Genomic DNA, 17,309 nt, shown 5'->3' with positions numbered 1-17,309 from the left:
CATTAATTTCACAACACACAATTATGTCCTTTTCTTTCTGTCACAAATCACTCTCCTTGTCACGAACTGGGTGCAAGGGCAAAATATAGGTTTCGTTTTCGCATTGATAGAATTTGGCGGCCCACGTCGTTGAAGGAGCATACATATGCATTACTAGATGTTTTCAAGGGACTCAAGTCTGAAAAATTGTTCTCACGTTGAGAGAATATCAATTGGTTGTATTGATAGATTGTCTTGGGGGGACTCAAGAGTGTAGGTATTCAAATACACACTGTTTTCTCATTAGATGCCTGGAACCAAGTGAAAATTTGTCTTGAGGTGAAGCCGTAGTTGCGGAATATGCGCAAATCGCTTGAAACCCGCGAAACGCGAAAAATGCTTCGAAAATAGAAGAGATTTCAAGTCACAAACAAGTACCAAACTTTCTACAATTGTGTTTCCCAGCATAACAGTTCAATTACCTACCACATTTGCCCATCCAAAGTCAATCTCATACAAAATCAGTAATAGTCAATATGAAGTAGGGGTTGGTGCCCCATCATGACCATGTCCCTTTGATCAAGCCGGAGTGGAACTAGATTGCTCGTTAGGAAAAGAGGTAGGTATATGACTGTAATATTTCGATATGGTAAGGAGTTGGAATTGCTGCGTATCAGATCTTTGTTTGATTGATTGATGAACAGCGAGGGTGAAGGGGTTGTGAAGTGTTGAGAATTGGAGGAGGGTTATGAGGTTGAGTGGGAGTGTGGGAGTGTGGGAAAGGGTTATTTACGTTTTAGGGGGTGGAGGGAAGATGGGATGAAAATGCACGGTGGGGGTAGGTTCAATTGAAACCAGGAAGTGAGAGGGGAGTGACGGACAACTTTGCGGAGAAAACTAGTCCTCCATTGGCTGGTACATCGATTTGAATATTCAACAAAACAACATTTAAATAAGATCTCTTCTTCACAATATCGGCATAGTGGAAAGTAGAAGCAAGAGAGAGAAATCGGTGCATGCATTATTATCCTTCCCTGAATCTATCCTGCGGCGCTATGAAAAGTGCGATGACGGTATCTATCCTACGGTACGATAGCAAAGTGGTTGGTTAATTGATTGATTGGTTAATTGTTCAATTGCCTGCTCCGCGCCCAGCTCCTCGTCCTGCGCCCCCCATCATGTTTCGCGCCCTGGGTATAATGATTAGTATGATGGCAAGAGAGGGAAGAAAGGGGGGCTCACATCTCGGCAATACTAGGATCAGACATCAAACTCGCGAGATCGGGGGCTCCCCCGGCACCACCAGCTCCTCCACCACCACCGCCACCAAACTGGTTCGCCATCTCCCTCAAGCGCGGGTTGCTCATGATATTATTCATCGCCTCGGGGTTACTCATCAGATTCTGCGCCATGCTCGCAAACATCGGATTCTGCATAATCGCACTGAAATCCGGCATCCCTCCCCCGCCCGCACCGCCTGCTCCCCTGCCGCCAAACATGCCGGCCAGAGACGAGAGATCGGGCATTCCGCCCGCACCACCTGCTGGTCCGCCGCGAGAAGCAACCTCCTCGTCGGATTCGTCGTCGCCGTCTTCTTGCGCGGCGACGGCTTTCTTGGCTGTCTCGAAGCCCTTCTTCATTGCGTCGCTGCCGCCGTTGCCTTCGTACTCGATTCCCTTGCTGTAAGCTTCCATGCTACCTTTCGCGTCGCCCAGCGCGAACCGTGCGAGTCCGAGCCGTGACCAGGCTTTCGTGTATTTCGGGTCTGCTTCAACGGCAGCTTCTGCATCAGCGCGTGCAGACTCGTGGTCCTTGGACGCCGAGTAGGCGGCGGCGCGGTTGGAGAGGAAAATGGGGTTCCCGGGGACGAGGGACAGGGCTTGGGAGTAAAGGTCAATGGCGGAGGGGTAGTCTTTCTTGGCCATTGCTGCGTTGCCTTTTTGTTTTAGGGATTCGGCTTCTTTCTTTTGCGTTTCGGTGGGCTCTATCTTTGCTTCTGCTGTCGAGGTAGAGGCGGCAGCGGGAGTGGCTGGCGCCTTGCCTTTTAACTTCTCGTAGACGGAGTAGATTTGGAGGAGGGTTTGGGAGTCTTTCGGGGTGGAGTCCGTGGGGTCTACTTTGAAGGCGTCGGCGATGCAGGAGCTTGCTACTTCGATGTTTTCACGCTCTTCGGAGGTGAGGGTTCCATCGGTGAGGGAGGTGGTTAGGTAGTCGATTATGGAGAGGGCGAGGCGCTGTTTCGTGGTCGCCATCTTGATTGATGGGTGAGGTGTGATTGTCAGAGACAGTGAAAGGACGGAGAGATAGCCACGGAAAGGTCTCCGAATGTAAGAATGAATGAGGAGTTGAGGACAGATACGAATAGTAAATGTACTGGATGTCGTGGAGGAGACGAAGCGGAAAGAATGTCGAAGAGAAACAACGTGGGGTTGCAGATCGTTAGCGGGTAGTCTAAAACGTGACTTCGGGGAAAAGAAGCTCCGTTCCGGATTGCTTCACCTGCAGGATTTTGTAGGTTCTTTCCTTGGTCTTGTCTTCTTTGAACCGGTGTTTGCAGCAAGTGCTGTGTCAACAGCCTTGTATGAAAAGCTGTGTTCAATCTTTGACATTAGACTCGGTATTCTGAGAATTTTAGATTCTGAGGTCAAGCTACCCTGAGAGAATTTGAATCAGAAGCTAGTGGACGAAGTACATGTATATTTCTTTGTAGGGAAAGATCCATTCGGATTGTCTTGTCTCCAACCTCTCTTCGTCAAGTTCCATTCATTCTACTGCAGTATATGTTTCAATGTCATAATTTCCTCTGCTCGTTTCACCACAGAAGAGAAGAGGAAGGACGCCTTAGCAAAGAAATGCTCCTTTTCCTGAGGCATATATGATGTTTCTCACCTCTTCTCACATCGAAGGACTCAAATGAGTATATAATGCCTGGTTCCTGAGGATCTCTCTGTCGAATAAAAGTCAGCGAATCAGATATGTGCAATTTACGTTGGAAGCATCTCAGTATCTCTCATCCCATGCACATGTCACAGAGCATTGAATAGGAATTTCACATTACACCATGCACACACTTCAAGAGGCATTTGATGGTCGATGATTGTTGTTCATTGTTTTTATTGTTGCTCCAACATTCGCTCTCCGATGCTTCCCGTCAATTTTCCGTCTCACATCCCTTGATACAAAAGTTCGGAATACATTTGCCTTTCCATTTCCCTCCTCATACCAATTGCCCACTTCATCTGAAGCGTCCTACAAGTGGAACTCTTGCACTGGGCCCCAATCGAATTCTTCTTCTCGGTTTATTGTCGTATTTCTGGTTGCCGTTTGCGTCCGTTGTTGATTTTCTCCTGTCGTGGTGCTTCGTGTTCGAGGCGGGTTTTGATTCTCTGCCTGTGTTCGATTGATTCGTGCTTGTCCGACACCCATGGCACGTTGTCGTCTCCTTCGTTCCCGTCCATTTTTGATTCCTCGTTCGTTGCCGATTTCCAGACGACGGACTCGACCAAGTGCTGGTGGTCCATGGAGGCCAAGTCGTTTTGGGAGCCCGTAGAATGCCGTGTCCACGTTCAACTCCTGGCTCTTTATCGTCAATAACTGCCAGGTCGGAGTATCAAGGTTGAATGCTGCGTTGACCCAAGCCGAGAGGTAGAAATCGCCAACTTCTTGCGCTTTCAGATACACAGCCAGCTCCTCGTCGGTGGCGCCAATGATGTTCTCCACCCATCTGTAGAAGAACAACACGTCGATGTAGTAGGCGTCTCCTTCTCTGCAGTCGTTGAAGTTATACTGCAGTATGACGGCAGCCTGTTCGGCATATGCTCGAAGAGCCAAGATTTCGCCTTCTGTGTCGTTCTTCGGGATATCATCCATGACGACGTCGAATCCATCTTCGGCGGCAAGCCTGGCATCGTGGTTGTCTTCGGTCGTGTTTGCTGCGGCGGTCTTTCCTTCGTCTGCGTTGAGATAGTAGATGAAGATATCCTTATAGTCGCCCTTGTTCTTCAACAGGAACCATGCAATCTCCTCATCCGACCTCTGCCCACCAACAAACTGATCTCTCGGCATAGCCAGCAGAGCCTCAAGTCTTTTGCTGGTATGAGTGTGGAGCATAAGCTCCCAATACTGTCTTTGTCTTTTATCCATATTCTCCTCATTTCTCAACAGTTCCATCATCTCAACTACATTTTCGCTAAGGTCGAAAATCGGCTCTTCGTTGAGTTGGCAGCGCATTTTGCACCAGATCTTGAGACATTCCTCCATAGGAGCCAATATTCCGGCGAAGATCTTTCGATGCTTGGAAATTCTTCTTGAAAGGTCTTGCATCTTCGCAATAGCCTGTTCGGGACTCGTTCCGAGAAGTTGTCGGATGTGAATTCTTGGTTGGTCGCTTTTTTGATACCTGGTGATGCCGGCGGCGATGGTGTCAAGGAGATGAACAGCGTAGTCGGCGAGTAGGTCCGTGAGGCGTTCTGTTTTTTGGTCGGCGTACTCTGCGGGGCGTTTGCCTTTGTAGGTGTATTCTTTGGTGAGCGGGTGGTATTCGAAGGCGTGTTTTCCGGCCTTGAGTTGTCGGTGGTATGGGATGTATGATGTGCCGCCGTATATCTCTATTGGGGCGCCGATTGGGAGTTTGTTCTCTGTCCAGAGTTTGACAAGGAGTTCACAGTCCTTCTTGGGATAGGGTGTGAAGGTTGGTGGTGCGACCTTGCATGGTCTCGTGAAGATGGAGGTTGTCCACATGGGGGCCGTGGTTTGGTCCATAGTGGCGCCTTCGGTATGGTTGAGTTGATCCATGGTGGATTGATACCTTTGAGATTCTTTTCCCGAAATGTTGAGGTTTTGGTGAGATAGTTCTGAGCTTATGCTCCTGTTGACGATTTTTGTTCTGTCCATATTAGCTATCTTCTTTGGGATAGAGAAGAAATCTTACGGTTGTCGATTCAAATGCCGAAATGTTACAATTTTGGTGGATTTTGGCGAAATAGTCTCGAGTTTCTAGTCCTCTTGGAGATTTTGTTCTATCAATATCAGTTACGTTCATTGAGACAGAGAAGAGATCATACTATTGTCGACTTAAAAGCAGAAATCTTAAGATTTTGGTGAGTTTTGGGCGAAATAGTTGTGTGCGGTTCTGATTCTCTTGTCGAATATCTGTGTTTATGTTAATTTTAGCTAAGAAATGGGACAATGGACTCACTCGTGTTGAGTTGAATGCAAAAGTATTGCAATCTTGGTCGAAAGTTGATTGAGTTGTGATTGTGGTAGATATTTTTGCTTTTGACAACTTTTGTGTGCGTAAACTAAAGTCCAGATGTTAACAGGGCCAATAAGGTAGATAGAAAAAACTTACTCCTTCGATTATTTGTCGAATTGCTGAAAATATGTTATTTTGCCGGGTTTTGCGTGTGTTGTGAGTTGTATTGTGTTTGTTGTATGAATTTGGATGTTGTGTATGCAATTGTAAAATGTATGTGTGTGTGGGTGAAGAAAAAAGGTCGATGTTGGGGGAGGATGTGTGGGCAGTTATACCCTGCTTCTGACTCGTGAGTTCTATCCGTTTCTGTTGACACGGTATTGTTTTGATTTCGACTGTGTGCCCTTGAAATTAGAGCGTATATCCCTTTTTCAACTCTGGTTCGGGGGCCGGTTAGGTACGTAGAAGGTTAGATTCAAAGGGCTTGTTGATGGACATGAGGACGGTGAGTCAGGGCTTAGAAGATCGTGGAATAATTTCTCATGTTTTTGTATTTCTGGCTTTTCAATTGTTGTTAATGGTGTTAAGGGTTGGTGTTCTTCTTGCAAAATGGAGGAAAAGGGGTTCTCGCTTGATTTTCACTTGCAGTTTTTCGGGATTTCGAGGGAGTTGCAAACTGCAAACACATGTATGTAGATACTATTCATAAATTCCAAAAGATTTCGAGATACTTTATAGTCTGCGGTGCGAGCTTGGTCAATATCACAATTAAGGTTGTGTGCCGTGGGATATTACTATGGTGGGACCGGATTTAGCACTACGGCAAGTTCAGGCACAAGATACATAATCTTGATAATCACATACTCTGAGATGAGAAGAGAGCACAGTCATTACAATATGATACATTTATTTTCGGCTCACTTCAGAGCCCGTAGGTACTTTAGTAGAGTGGCGTCAGAAGAGTGGCGTGCAGGATCTCATCCCATAGCATACAAAAGATCTTCTGATCTGATCAATAAACAGTTCCAGTGTCGGGCAATCCCATATCCAGGGTCAAGATGACCTCATGAACCTCGAATCAAAACACCGTGCGCCATATACACATACAATTAGCCCTCACTGCCGTATTTTCAACGCTATGCTGAATCAATCCTTGCTGTACCTTCTCATTAGGTCCTTGTGCTTTTAAGTGTGGTAGTGAGATCATATGTAATCCCTTCCACTCTTTTGCAACTCGATAAGTCGCCATCCTCTTGTGTCGGGGTTGTTGACATCTTCTGGCACTCTCGTGACGCCAATGGCATATGTGACCAGTTGAACCCTATCTTCCATACCAGCGGCCAATTCGTTGGTCTTCGCGTTCCTGTAGACATGTACCTCTTGTGTTCTGCATGTTACAATAAACACTGGAATGTCTCCGGGCTCTAGGATACGCGCTGACAAGACATCGACATGTCTAATGTCAAGAATTCGCCCATCTGATTTCAAACCAGCTGTAGTGTATTGCTTGGTCAGAGCATCGTAAACCTGGAATTGAGCAGCTGAGAGCCAAAGCTTTAAGGTTTCGGTATCACCCTTTACATAAGCGTCAAGAACTTCGGGGAGGATGTATTCGCGCATTTCCCGGAGAAATGGTTCCATTTGAAAAGATGGGTCCATCTCTCTGAATTTCTTGATAACCATTGCTGTCTCGTTCTCTGCGAAGAAGCCAGCAACGCGATCGGAGATGCTTCGTGCTGTGGAGATCAACGGGTTTTCCGATTCGTTGTAGCTCGACTTGAGAGAGAAGAGGGATTGCATAAGCTTGTTAGAGTCGCGGAAGTCTCGCCATGATTCCTTCCAAGCGGCATCTTTATGGAGAGTAACATTTGTACCGGCACTGCTAAATTTAGTGATATTTTCGATGAAAACAACGATGAATGCTTACTCCGGATCTTCTTGTGCGACTTCAGCCCGCTTGCCGCCTGTTCCCAGTCTCTCTGCTTCCTCTTTCTCCCAAAGCTCCCTCTTCTTTCTGCGCTCCTCCTTCTCGACCCAACCTCCGTATCTTGAGCTACTGCCATCATCGATAACGTTCTTGACATTTTTATACGCTTCTGTCTCTCGGATTGGTCGCGTGCCCTTCTCAATCACACTCGCAGTCGCATTGACAGTCGTTCTCGCGGCCTTCACTACAGGTGTCTCCCAAGTCCAAGCAGCACCTTTGCCAACAGCACCAGCGGTATTTTTCAGAACTTTCGCAGTGGTAGATGATACTGCCCCTGTTGACCTCTCATATGCCTCTCTTGCTCGTCGTACAGACTCGTTCTCGGTGAACTGCTGAGCTCCAGCAGCAAGAGCTTTGGTGGACTCGTTCCATTCTTTGGAGGCCTTGAATTCGGTCTGCAGAGTCTCAGTGAAAACTTGCCATGGGGATTTGTCTCCATGAGGCGGTGGGGGAGGTGGCGCTTCCTTCTCTTCTTTCTTCTTGCCCTCGCCCTCCCCTTCGCCTGTGTTTTCTTCCTTGGCTTTCTCTTCCCCAGTGGCGGAGTCTGCGTTCTCGCTTGAAGCTTTCTTCGCAGCGTCTTCTTCGGTAGCAGTCTCTTCCTTCGGCGCAGACTTGGCTTCTTTCTCTTGTCCTAGCCGTGACCCTTGATGAAAGCTTCTGGCAGAGGCAGGTCCAAAGCCTGTTTTAACTTCTTGTGGCAGAAACTGTGATCGCAACGCTGCTGGCCGTAATAAAGATGTAGACTTTGAGGAATGGATTGAAAAGGAGTGGAGATTCGAGGCTTTGATATGCTGAAATAATTGTCTGTAGACTGCCGTCCGCAATGAAGGCCTCAAGATCGGGGTGAACTGCCCGTTAAGGGATGTTCTCGTTGCTGCATTTCGTAGACCGCTCATTTCTACACTCTGCACTATTCTCCCAGTATTCAAAGAGTGTGTCAACAAACAAGAGAAAAGGCTTGTTGACAGGAGATTGGGCCCAAGTGTGTAAAAATCCAGCGGATTCTTTGAACATTTTCGCCGATCGGAAAATACAAGGGTCCCGGCAAACTCCGTGGGCTTGGCGACAACTTTTCGACATCCATCCAAACTTTGAGAATAGAGGGCCAGACAACAGCAAAGCCATGAGTCGAACAGCTCCAAGGCGCCTGTTGGCTCAATCGCCTCTCACCTTCCTTTCGGACCTTACACCAAGCTACAAATTACCTACACGATGTCTACGATTATTCTCCACTACACCCCGAAGAAGAGCAGATGATGAGATCTCGAAGCCAGCGACTGTCCCATATTCAAACTCAGCATTCAAGTCAAGAAGCCAACCTGCACAGCAAGCCCCAGTCTCCCCATCCATGAATCCCAGATCTGAAACTTCAGGCATGAGTGCATTGGCGGAACTCTTACAAGGCAGCGTCTTCGCTCCAAATCAAGCCTCTCGCAAACAACGACAACAAATCGACACACGATTCGCATCAGATGGTAGCAGTGGTAATTTGTTAGATCATTCTGAGCCCGGGTTGGAGAAGAGCTGGCAGCTACATATCTATGCAACCAGGCACAATGTCCATATCACCGTTGTACGCCCGCCAGGATGGATACATCCACAGACTGGCAGGAGATATCCCAAGGCACCACACAACAACCGTACGGTGGCATTGTCGTTGGCGGCTGGGAATTTGGGATTCCGGAAGTCGGGACGCAAACACTACGATTCTGCTTTCCAATTGGCGTCGTACGTTATGGGGCGGATGCAGGAGTCTGGCATGAATGCTTGGATTGGGGACTTGGAGGTTTATTTGAGAGGATTTGGGGCTGGAAGAGAGGCTGTTACAAAGGCCTTACTTGGAACGGAGGGTAGGTTCTTGAGAGGGAAGGTCATCAAGGTTTCGGATGCTACGAGGTTGAAGTTTGGTGGCACGAGGAGCAAGAAACCTAGACGTCTGGGTTAGATGGTTGTGGGGATATAAGAGACGCATCACTGCACGTTGTGTAAACTTTGTATCAATCTGTACAATAATATGGAGTTCCGTATGGTATCATCCAAAGACCTCAACGCCATGAAGCATAATGCTACCCAACCCGCTAGAAATGCTTTGTCAAACTTCAGGACGGGCAATCGCATGATTTGCCCTTTTTCGTTGGTGCTCTCTCCGCTGGCGGAACAACTCTGCCCGACGTATCCCTCACCGGTTCTTTGCCTTTCCCTTTGCCAGTTCCACCTTGTCGTCGCTCTTCCTCACTGTCCCAAGCGTCCTCGGAGTAATCTATGCTACGTCTTTGATGACTTGAGTCCATGTTGCTTAGCATCCTAGACCGTTCATGAGACACATCATCATCATCCTCCTCTACCAACTCTCCATCTGCTGTCTCAAAGTCTGGAGGCGCAATCCACTCTTTGGGTACCACGCAAGGCAAGGCCACACCAATACTTGCAGCTCTATTCAACCATGACGGACCAGCTCTTCCTGTGAGCTTCTCGCACAGATATGCTGTGAAGTGGTTGCAATTCTTGGTAAGAAGATTATAGGATGTGCCTTGGAAGGCATCTGAAGCTTCTTTGACAATAGCATCGATTTCGGCTTGAGGCGAAACAGTAAAGCCGTGCAGAATTTCGCATCTGAAAGTCCCTCCTGGAGGAACTGTCTTGGGAGGTGTGAAGTATACTCCAGTCATACCACGCTTGTCATGTCCTCCGTAGGCATATTCTCGATTGTTGATAACCACGCCAGAATGTAGAAGTGAAGTACCAACAGTCCATAGTATTGAGGATAGTCGCCCGGGCTATTATACATAAATGTCAGTGATAAGTTCTCTCCATGATTGATCTGAAAGGTATCATAGTAGATGCGTATCTTGTACGTACAGGCAGCAGATCATAGACATTGATGATTATCTCAGTCTTCTGAAGAGAGAGCGTGGACCTGTGGTTGGCTCTTGAGCTTCTGCTGTTGTTCTTTTTTGAAGCCATTTGGATGATTTGGTTAGAAATAATGTTTGGGTTCAGGCAATGAAGCTTCCGCACTCAATGGTCTATCGGTTCGAGGACATTGTAGCTGCTCCTCACCTCAGATGCCCAGACTCTGTCGGACTCTCTTGCCTTAAATGACGGCTATGCCTATCAGACATTAAGTGGGGCATCGGCGAATCTGAGGCCGACCTTCAGACGATCACGTGCTGGCTCCCACTGTTCTCGAAATTTTGCAGCGCTGGAATTCACCCGCCGTCGAAGCCCTACAATGATTCGTCGTCGCACGCAGAGAGAGCTTTAACACTCTCTCACGCACAAGGCTGTCCACCACGTCGTTCCCCCTCGGTGCCCCGCGCATCTTCTCTTCATTTTCCCTCACTTTACAAAGGTCAGCAGCAAGAACTGCGACCCAAAATCAGAGCCTGCTTAAGTGCACGGTTGCCATTACTACAACACGCTCCTACGCAAAAAGGAAGAAGATGGGTCCCAAGAAAGCAGTCAAGGAGGAGAAGATCCTGCTGGGCAGGCCGGGCAATAACCTCAAGAGTGGAATTGTATGCTCTCCCGCCATTTTGTGCAAATTTTTATTGACGCTTTTCAGGTCGGTCTTGCAAACGTTGGTAAATCAACACTCTTCCAGGCTATCACAAAATGCCATCTTGGTAACCCTGCCGTGAGTCAAAAATTCCAATCTCGAGTATACAATGTCTAACCTGCGATAGAACTTTCCCTTCGCTACTATCGATCCTGAAGAGTCTCGAGTCATCGTTCCTGACGAGAGATACGACTGGCTCTGCGAAAAATACAACCCAAAATCTCGAGTCCCTGCACATCTCACCATCTATGATATTGCTGGCCTGACTCGAGGTGCTTCTACTGGTGCTGGTCTTGGGAACGCATTCTTGTCCCACATTCGCGCAGTCGATGCTATCTTTCAAGTCGTGCGATGCTTCGACGATGCTGAGATTATCCACATTGAAGGAGATGTTGACCCAGTCCGAGATTTGCAAATCATCAGCGAGGAATTGCGAATCAAGGATATCGAGTTTACTGAGAAGGCTCTTGAGGCTTCAAGAAAGCTTACTCGAAGAGGTGGTCAAAGTCTTGAGATGAAGAAGCTAAAGGAGGAAGAAGCTTGCATTGAGAAAGTTCTTGCTCTGCTTCAAGGCGGTGGTGATGTCCGAAAAGGTGACTGGAGTCCCAAGGAGGTATGTACACTTTTTTTCTTTCACCAACACCCTTTTCATGATGACAAAAGGCCACGAGGCCTGATAATCCCAGCTCGTCGAATGCCTCACAATAAACGCAGAGAGCATTATGAGATACGAAACCCGATCTGACTAAATTAACATAACCATTCTTACTTGAGAACTCGTTACAAGCAGATGCTAATGTCATGTGCTCATAGGTCGAGTTCATCAACCCCTTGTTCCTCTTGACAGCCAAGCCAGTCGTCTACCTTATCAACCTCTCAGAGAAAGATTATATCCGAAAGAAGAACAAGCATCTCGGCAAGGTCATGGAGTGGATCAAGGACAACGCCGCTGGCGACCCAATTCTACCCATCTCCATCTGTCTAGAAGAACGTCTAACCCGCTTCGAGACCGAGGAGGAGGTCAAGAAGGAACTTAAGGAACTTGGTGTCGATTCAGCTTTACCTAAGATCATCACCACCATGCGCAAGGTTCTCAACTTGGGCAGCTTCTTCACAACCGGTACTGATGAAGTCCGACAATGGACTATCAGAAATGGCACGAAGGCTCCACAAGCAGCTGGTGTTATTCATGGTGATTTCGAAAAGACCTTCATCCAAGCTATTGTATACAACTACTCGGTGCTGAAGGAGCTTGGTGATGAGGCCGAAGTAAAAGCTAAGGGCAAGATCTTGACCAAGGGCAAGGATTACGTTGTGGAAGATGTAAGTCAAATATTATTTATCTTGCTCTCCGGAATCAGTGATGTCTTCCAACACGGGCTTCGTTGTCTGGAAATTTTTGAGACCATACTAACAAGTCGCAGGGAGACATCTTACTCATTAAGGCCGGTGCTGCCAAGGGATAGAGAGTCAATATCACGAAATGAATAATAATTGCAACATCATCATCTGTGCGTGTACTAATTCACCGTGACCTCTACTACAGATTCCCAGCCTCACTTCTTCCTTGAAGCTTGACTGATGTAACGTTCCTCTGCCATTGTTTTCAACCTTGAAGTCTACTCGATATCTCGAACCAACAAGAATCGGTTGACATTCCAAGTCATTTGCTTGAGATTAACAGTTTCTACCTATATTTCTTAGCTCGGCGATGCTATTTTCAATGTTTTGCTGCTCGAGTCCTTTGTTTTACGATCATTTTGCAATCGCATTCAGTGTTCTTGGAGCCATCCTGTATTGTATGATTTTCCTTGGTCGGGCTCACCCGCGTCGTGCTGCACATGTGTCTTCTTAGAATGAGAAGCATTAGCTGTAGCTTAGATTTGTTGCACATCGCAACCCGCCGTTTGCTTTGCCCGCTTCTCAAGCGACACCCGACACCAGACACCGCCTTTTCTGTCCAACATTCAACCAAGTCCGAAGTCAAATCCTGACTTTGGACAATAGGGACTCGCTTCCTTGCTTACCCTCTATCAAGCAAAGAAAAATATCCAAGAAAAAAAAAAGGATTCCACCGATTCCCTCAAAAAGAAGAATACCATCATGTCAAGCTACCTATAACTGCATAAGAACCCAGGACAAAAGAAATTACCCCACGCATCGATCTCAGAACGTTAGCCGCGAACTAACCTCCTCGTGATGGATGAGAACTTTAAACCTTGATCAGGGGGACTCGTCAGTGCTCCATCACAACGTTCGAAAGAAAATCCGCTTATTTAACACTATATGACTTTGGTTGTGGGTAGCCAATGAGAGGTGGGTAGACCAGGAGGGAAAGTTGAAAAATTGCGATGTGCAACAAAAGATGGGTGAGTGAGGGGAGGGTGCTGAGGTTTGAATAGGTAGGGAAATGTTGGGATGGTTATGAGGAAGGGTTTACGGTTTTCTGATCCTATGTACCTTCTATGCTGGAGGATGTGGGTAGTAATGGCAATGGAGGAGTGGATAGCGAAGCTTGAGTGTTGAAGGTTTTGAGAAGCCCTTTATAGTAATACAGCTCCGGAGGAAAGCCGGAGTGGGTCTGCGATGTGCATTGAATTAACTTGCCTGTCTTTTGTTGCACATCGCAATCCGAATGGTTGCATCATGAAGCACTTTGTTCCATCTTTCATGACGTCTTTGGCTGTTCTTATTGTCCATCGACTACGTACGTTATTTTACTCGTCTTGTAGCTCGTACAATAAGAGCCAAGGAAAATAGTTCGTTGCATATCGCAGTTTCACATCTGCTTTTCGCCGGCCTTCTGATAGAGTTGTATTACTAGTGCTTATACGAAATGCTTTGGATTTTCTGTTGATCTAGATCACACAAAGGGAGGCTTTCCGAGACCTGTATCTTTATTCAAACACTGATTTGAGGGATTTTTGCTGCTCTAGATCAAGTAGAGGGGAGGTAAAGAATCCGTCCAAGTGCGATATGCAGCAAACGCTGATATACTTACTCTTCCGCAGTAGATGGGCAATCAGATCGTCTGTGGATTATTCTGGAAAGCCAGAGTTCCTGGGATCAAGATCACAAGAAGGTAGGTAGCCCCTATTAGTTTGCTACCATGGCCGTGATGGAGGTCCACGTGCCATTCATAGAGTAAGATATGCTGAACTGTTCCAGAGGTCTCTTGTGATATCCTTCTTGGCCATTCAAGGGATTAACAGACGAGATGTCCAACTCTAAGATAGATCATCGAGTTCTAATGAAGCCTGCTTGGGACGGTGTGCCACGAATCCGACTGGGTCGTTTTCATCAAACTGCCTCTGGACTCTCTCTGTTTTGAATCATGTCAGAGCACTGACTTTTTGATATGATAGAAACCTTCGACTGAATTCTTGGCTCGAAAAAAAGCTCCAGTTGAGTTTTCAGAATGTGATGTTTGACAATGTCGAAACATCGTACAGTGAGAGAAATAGTAGTATTGGATTAGGATACGAGATCTGTGTTGGGCTTTCCAGAGTTTCTCGAGATCTGGATCACAAAACAGAGAGTCGACAGCAACGGAGTTCCCTGGATTGAGACTATCTATAAATCTTTAGAAAGGTAATATGAGGCCATCATATCATCTCTGGACTGATCTGAAGCGTTCTCTTCTACCAGATTACTAGATGATCATATCATCTATCATCATCATCTACGGACGATCGTGGGCCACGATCAAGCAAAAATACGAAATGCAACAAAACTAAGATGGGAACTCACCATTAAAGTATAATACTTGTCCAGAGTGATAGAGCTTTCATCCCGTCCCTGGGAAGAAAACATACCCATCATGCACCTGTCTCGGATGGTAGACCGCGGAAAAAACCTACTCCTACTGCTAAGTCCTGAGATACAGCAGAACGGTGGTCGAAAAGGGTGTTGAAGTCACCTCGCTCGCAATATGCGCGAGTAGCGCGATTCGCGCAAATCGCGCAAATCGCGCTGTCAGCGCAATACTCGCAGACCCAAACGCAGACTTTTCCTGGCAGCTTCAGATCTCTGGATAGAGCAGACGTATCGGCCAAAAGAGCTCTGCCAGATTGTTCCCAGCATTCCAGATCTTGTACAGACCCTTCTTAGACTAGTCCAGAGCTCTCTGGCACCTCTTCCACGCAACGTGATCTCCAGAGAGCGTAAGTAAAGCTCCAATGGAGTTCTTTAAGTGCTATCTGCAACAAATCAGAGACAGGCTTCAAAGCAAGAATTGTCCAATGGAGCCCTTATCCATAGCTCTCTGGGCTGTAAAAGTTCCCGACCATACGCGAGTGATTGGCTAGTGAGTACGACAGCCATTGGCTGGCGACTACAAAGGCATCTGATTCGCAACAATCTAACAGTGGGCTTGGGTGATTTTTCCATTGTGGGGGTATAGATCTTGTTCCAGGAAAAGAATCCTCCATATTTCAGGGGATCTTTTAGATCTAGCAATAGGAGGAGGTTTTGGTGGAACTCTCCTTGTGATCTGTACAAATCAGAGAACTATCTCCCAGGATTCTGATAACACTCTATTGGTCAGCGCGTACTCCAAATGGCACGTACTCCAAGTTTACGGTATGTACTCCGAGTTTACAAATCGTACTCCAAGTTTGCAGTGCGTACTTTAAATTTACGGTGTGTACTCCAACTTTACGGCACGCACTCCAAGTGCGACGTGCAACAAAAAGAGAAACGATGCTCGTATAGGGATCTCAAAGTCCCCACGTTGCTTAGACTTCTCAACGCTCTTACTCGAGCACTGGCTCCATTGAAATGAAGAAATGACACTAGACAGGCAGCAAAATCCTGAACATAGTTCCACATGCTGAAGTAGAGAAGAACGCAAATGATACAATGAGTTGAAGTCTATTCCATTTCTTCCCGTTCTTTACTTTACTTCTTCAACATCGCTCCGATTGGTGCTGGCATAACAGCACCTTCTTCGGGGGTATTCTTACTCTTGAAATCATCCGTCATCTGCTCGAAAGTAACCCATTCAATGCCTTCGTGCTTATTGATATGATCAATGATCCTAAATGAACTGTCAGGTCGAGTTTTCCTGTTCACTGAAAGAACACATACCTCTGATGCATCTTCAACACATGCGGTCTCCCAGAAACATCTGGATGAATCGTCATCGGGAAACAAAACTCATCATAGTTCTCGTAGAAATAATCAAAGTGATCCATCCAAAGCTGCTCCACAACCTTCGGGTCAACCCATCCATGACTATTCGGCGCCGTCTTGATGAACATCATAGGCGGTAGATCATCAATATACCAACTCGCCGGAATCTCAACAAGTCCCGTCGGCTTCCCCTTGACCAATGGTTTCATCCACTCCTCCGCCTTCTTCTTATAATCAATCTTCGTCCACTCATCTCCGATCCTCAACCAATACATCTGAGCATCATCATGCGACATCGAGTGATCATACTCAATCCCATAACTCAACAGCAACTCCGCACCCTCCTTACTAGTCTCCCACCACGGCGCAACACTGCCCCTTGGAGGCTTACCGCAGAACTCCGTGAGCATTTTGTACGTTTTGTCTAGTACGTCGCGTTGTTGTTCGAGGGTCATGTCGGCGGGGTTCTCGTGCGAGTAGCCGTGCAGACCAATTTCGTGGCCGCTGTCTCGGATCAGGACGCATTCTTCCGGGAAGGTTTCGAGGGAGTGGCCCGGGATGAACCAGGTTCCTTTTATGTTGTTCTTTTCGAAGAGTTTGAGGAGGCGGCGAACGCCGATTGTGCCTGCGAAGAGACCTGGAGGGTGTTAGACAGGAATTGGACATGGTGTGTGTGCTTGAGGTTCTTATGCAAGAATGGGGAGCAGCTTGAATGAGCGTGTGAAATATCTCAGGTGGCGGGCTTGAATAAATAAATTGTAGAATTCAAAAGACCAGGGTAGGATTGAAGATATACCTCGACTGATGTCACTGGAGGAGTCCTCTCCACCGTAACTTCCAAGCCAACCAGCAACGGCATCAATATCAATTCCATATCCAACGAGTACACGCTTCTTAGCCATTGCGTTAGAGGTTCTGGATGATCAAGAAGAAGAGGAAATAAGGAAGGAGGAGTAAGAGAAAAAAATTCAAAGAAAAGAAGATAAATAGCAGCTAGTTATCTATGGAAGACCGAGACCAGTGAAGCGGCGAAGAGATAAGAGCTTGAACATTTTGTTGGTAGTGAGGGGTAGCTTCCCTATATCTAGTACCTGAATAGCGGGGACTCGTTGTACAACAGTGTGTGTTGATAAGAGTGGGAAGATGTCAATAGTGGGGTGATGATGCTGTCAAAGTTGGGCATTGAGATATCGGCAAGCTGCTAGTTTATGTAAGGCTGCTTGATGCAAACGAAGACATCGTGTGAGGTACGAAAAACTTCAACAATGGACGACCCATGCAGTTATATGCATGTATACATGCTAGAACCATATCCAGTCCTGCATGGCATCAGAGGCTTCTAATTTGCTCCTGTCGAGGCTATATGCAGTCAGCTATTGCTCCTGGAGTTCGGCTATTGCATACATATGTCTCACATTAACAGGAAAGTAGAGTCAAGCTTTGGTAAAGATATAAAT

The 17,309-nt window shown here is 46.8% G+C and overlaps 7 protein-coding genes across 7 annotated transcripts; 2 read left to right on the top strand and 5 right to left on the bottom strand.

The window, feature by feature from the left end:
* Window positions 1–891: 891 nt before the first annotated feature.
* Window positions 892–2,329, bottom strand: LY89DRAFT_691351 (TPR-like protein). The gene is made up of 2 exons (XM_018216296.1): window positions 1,222–2,329; window positions 892–1,169 (listed from the first exon to the last, which is right to left on the bottom strand). Exons 1-2 carry the CDS (start codon window positions 2,229–2,231, stop codon window positions 1,112–1,114), a joined length of 1,068 nt encoding a protein of 355 aa, XP_018062405.1. The 5' UTR covers window positions 2,232–2,329; the 3' UTR covers window positions 892–1,111.
* Window positions 2,330–3,126: 797 nt separating this feature from the next.
* Window positions 3,127–5,006, bottom strand: LY89DRAFT_691350 (uncharacterized protein). Its single transcript, XM_018216295.1, has one exon. The coding sequence runs from the start codon at window positions 4,870–4,872 to the stop codon at window positions 3,229–3,231; it is 1,644 nt and encodes a 547-aa protein (XP_018062404.1). The 5' UTR covers window positions 4,873–5,006; the 3' UTR covers window positions 3,127–3,228.
* A 1,094-nt stretch (window positions 5,007–6,100) lies between these two features.
* On the bottom strand, window positions 6,101–8,148 carry LY89DRAFT_691349 (putative mitochondrial import inner membrane translocase subunit tim44). Its single transcript, XM_018216294.1, has 2 exons — window positions 7,101–8,148; window positions 6,101–7,052 (listed from the first exon to the last, which is right to left on the bottom strand). The coding sequence occupies exons 1-2, from the start codon at window positions 8,054–8,056 to the stop codon at window positions 6,377–6,379; spliced, it is 1,632 nt and encodes a 543-aa protein (XP_018062403.1). The 5' UTR covers window positions 8,057–8,148; the 3' UTR covers window positions 6,101–6,376.
* A 73-nt stretch (window positions 8,149–8,221) lies between these two features.
* Window positions 8,222–9,571, top strand: LY89DRAFT_691348 (translational machinery component). Its single transcript, XM_018216293.1, has one exon. The coding sequence runs from the start codon at window positions 8,284–8,286 to the stop codon at window positions 9,103–9,105; it is 822 nt and encodes a 273-aa protein (XP_018062402.1). The 5' UTR covers window positions 8,222–8,283; the 3' UTR covers window positions 9,106–9,571.
* On the bottom strand, window positions 9,260–10,124 carry LY89DRAFT_702117 (putative UPF0326 protein hag1; the record flags this gene model as incomplete). Its single annotated transcript, XM_018217234.1, has 2 exons — window positions 9,260–9,937; window positions 10,020–10,124. The coding sequence occupies 2 exons, from the start codon at window positions 10,122–10,124 to the stop codon at window positions 9,260–9,262; spliced, it is 783 nt and encodes a 260-aa protein (XP_018062401.1).
* Window positions 10,125–10,468: 344 nt separating this feature from the next.
* Window positions 10,469–12,223, top strand: LY89DRAFT_691347 (uncharacterized protein). The gene is made up of 5 exons (XM_018216292.1): window positions 10,469–10,678; window positions 10,726–10,797; window positions 10,847–11,332; window positions 11,533–12,042; window positions 12,144–12,223. The coding sequence occupies exons 1-5, from the start codon at window positions 10,604–10,606 to the stop codon at window positions 12,183–12,185; spliced, it is 1,185 nt and encodes a 394-aa protein (XP_018062400.1). The 5' UTR covers window positions 10,469–10,603; the 3' UTR covers window positions 12,186–12,223.
* Window positions 12,224–15,618: 3,395 nt separating this feature from the next.
* LY89DRAFT_742338 (glycoside hydrolase/deacetylase) lies at window positions 15,619–16,754 on the bottom strand (the record flags this gene model as incomplete). The annotated part of the gene is made up of 3 exons (XM_018220811.1): window positions 15,619–15,757; window positions 15,808–16,489; window positions 16,649–16,754. 3 exons carry the CDS (start codon window positions 16,752–16,754, stop codon window positions 15,619–15,621), a joined length of 927 nt encoding a protein of 308 aa, XP_018062399.1.
* Between the last annotated feature and the right edge of the window lie 555 nt (window positions 16,755–17,309).

This window comes from Mollisia scopiformis, assembly GCF_001500285.1.
Source record: "Mollisia scopiformis unplaced genomic scaffold LY89scaffold_34, whole genome shotgun sequence".
Classification (NCBI taxonomy): Eukaryota; Fungi; Ascomycota; class Leotiomycetes; order Helotiales; family Mollisiaceae; genus Mollisia; species Mollisia scopiformis.
This window is presented reverse-complemented; position numbering and strand designations above follow the sequence as displayed.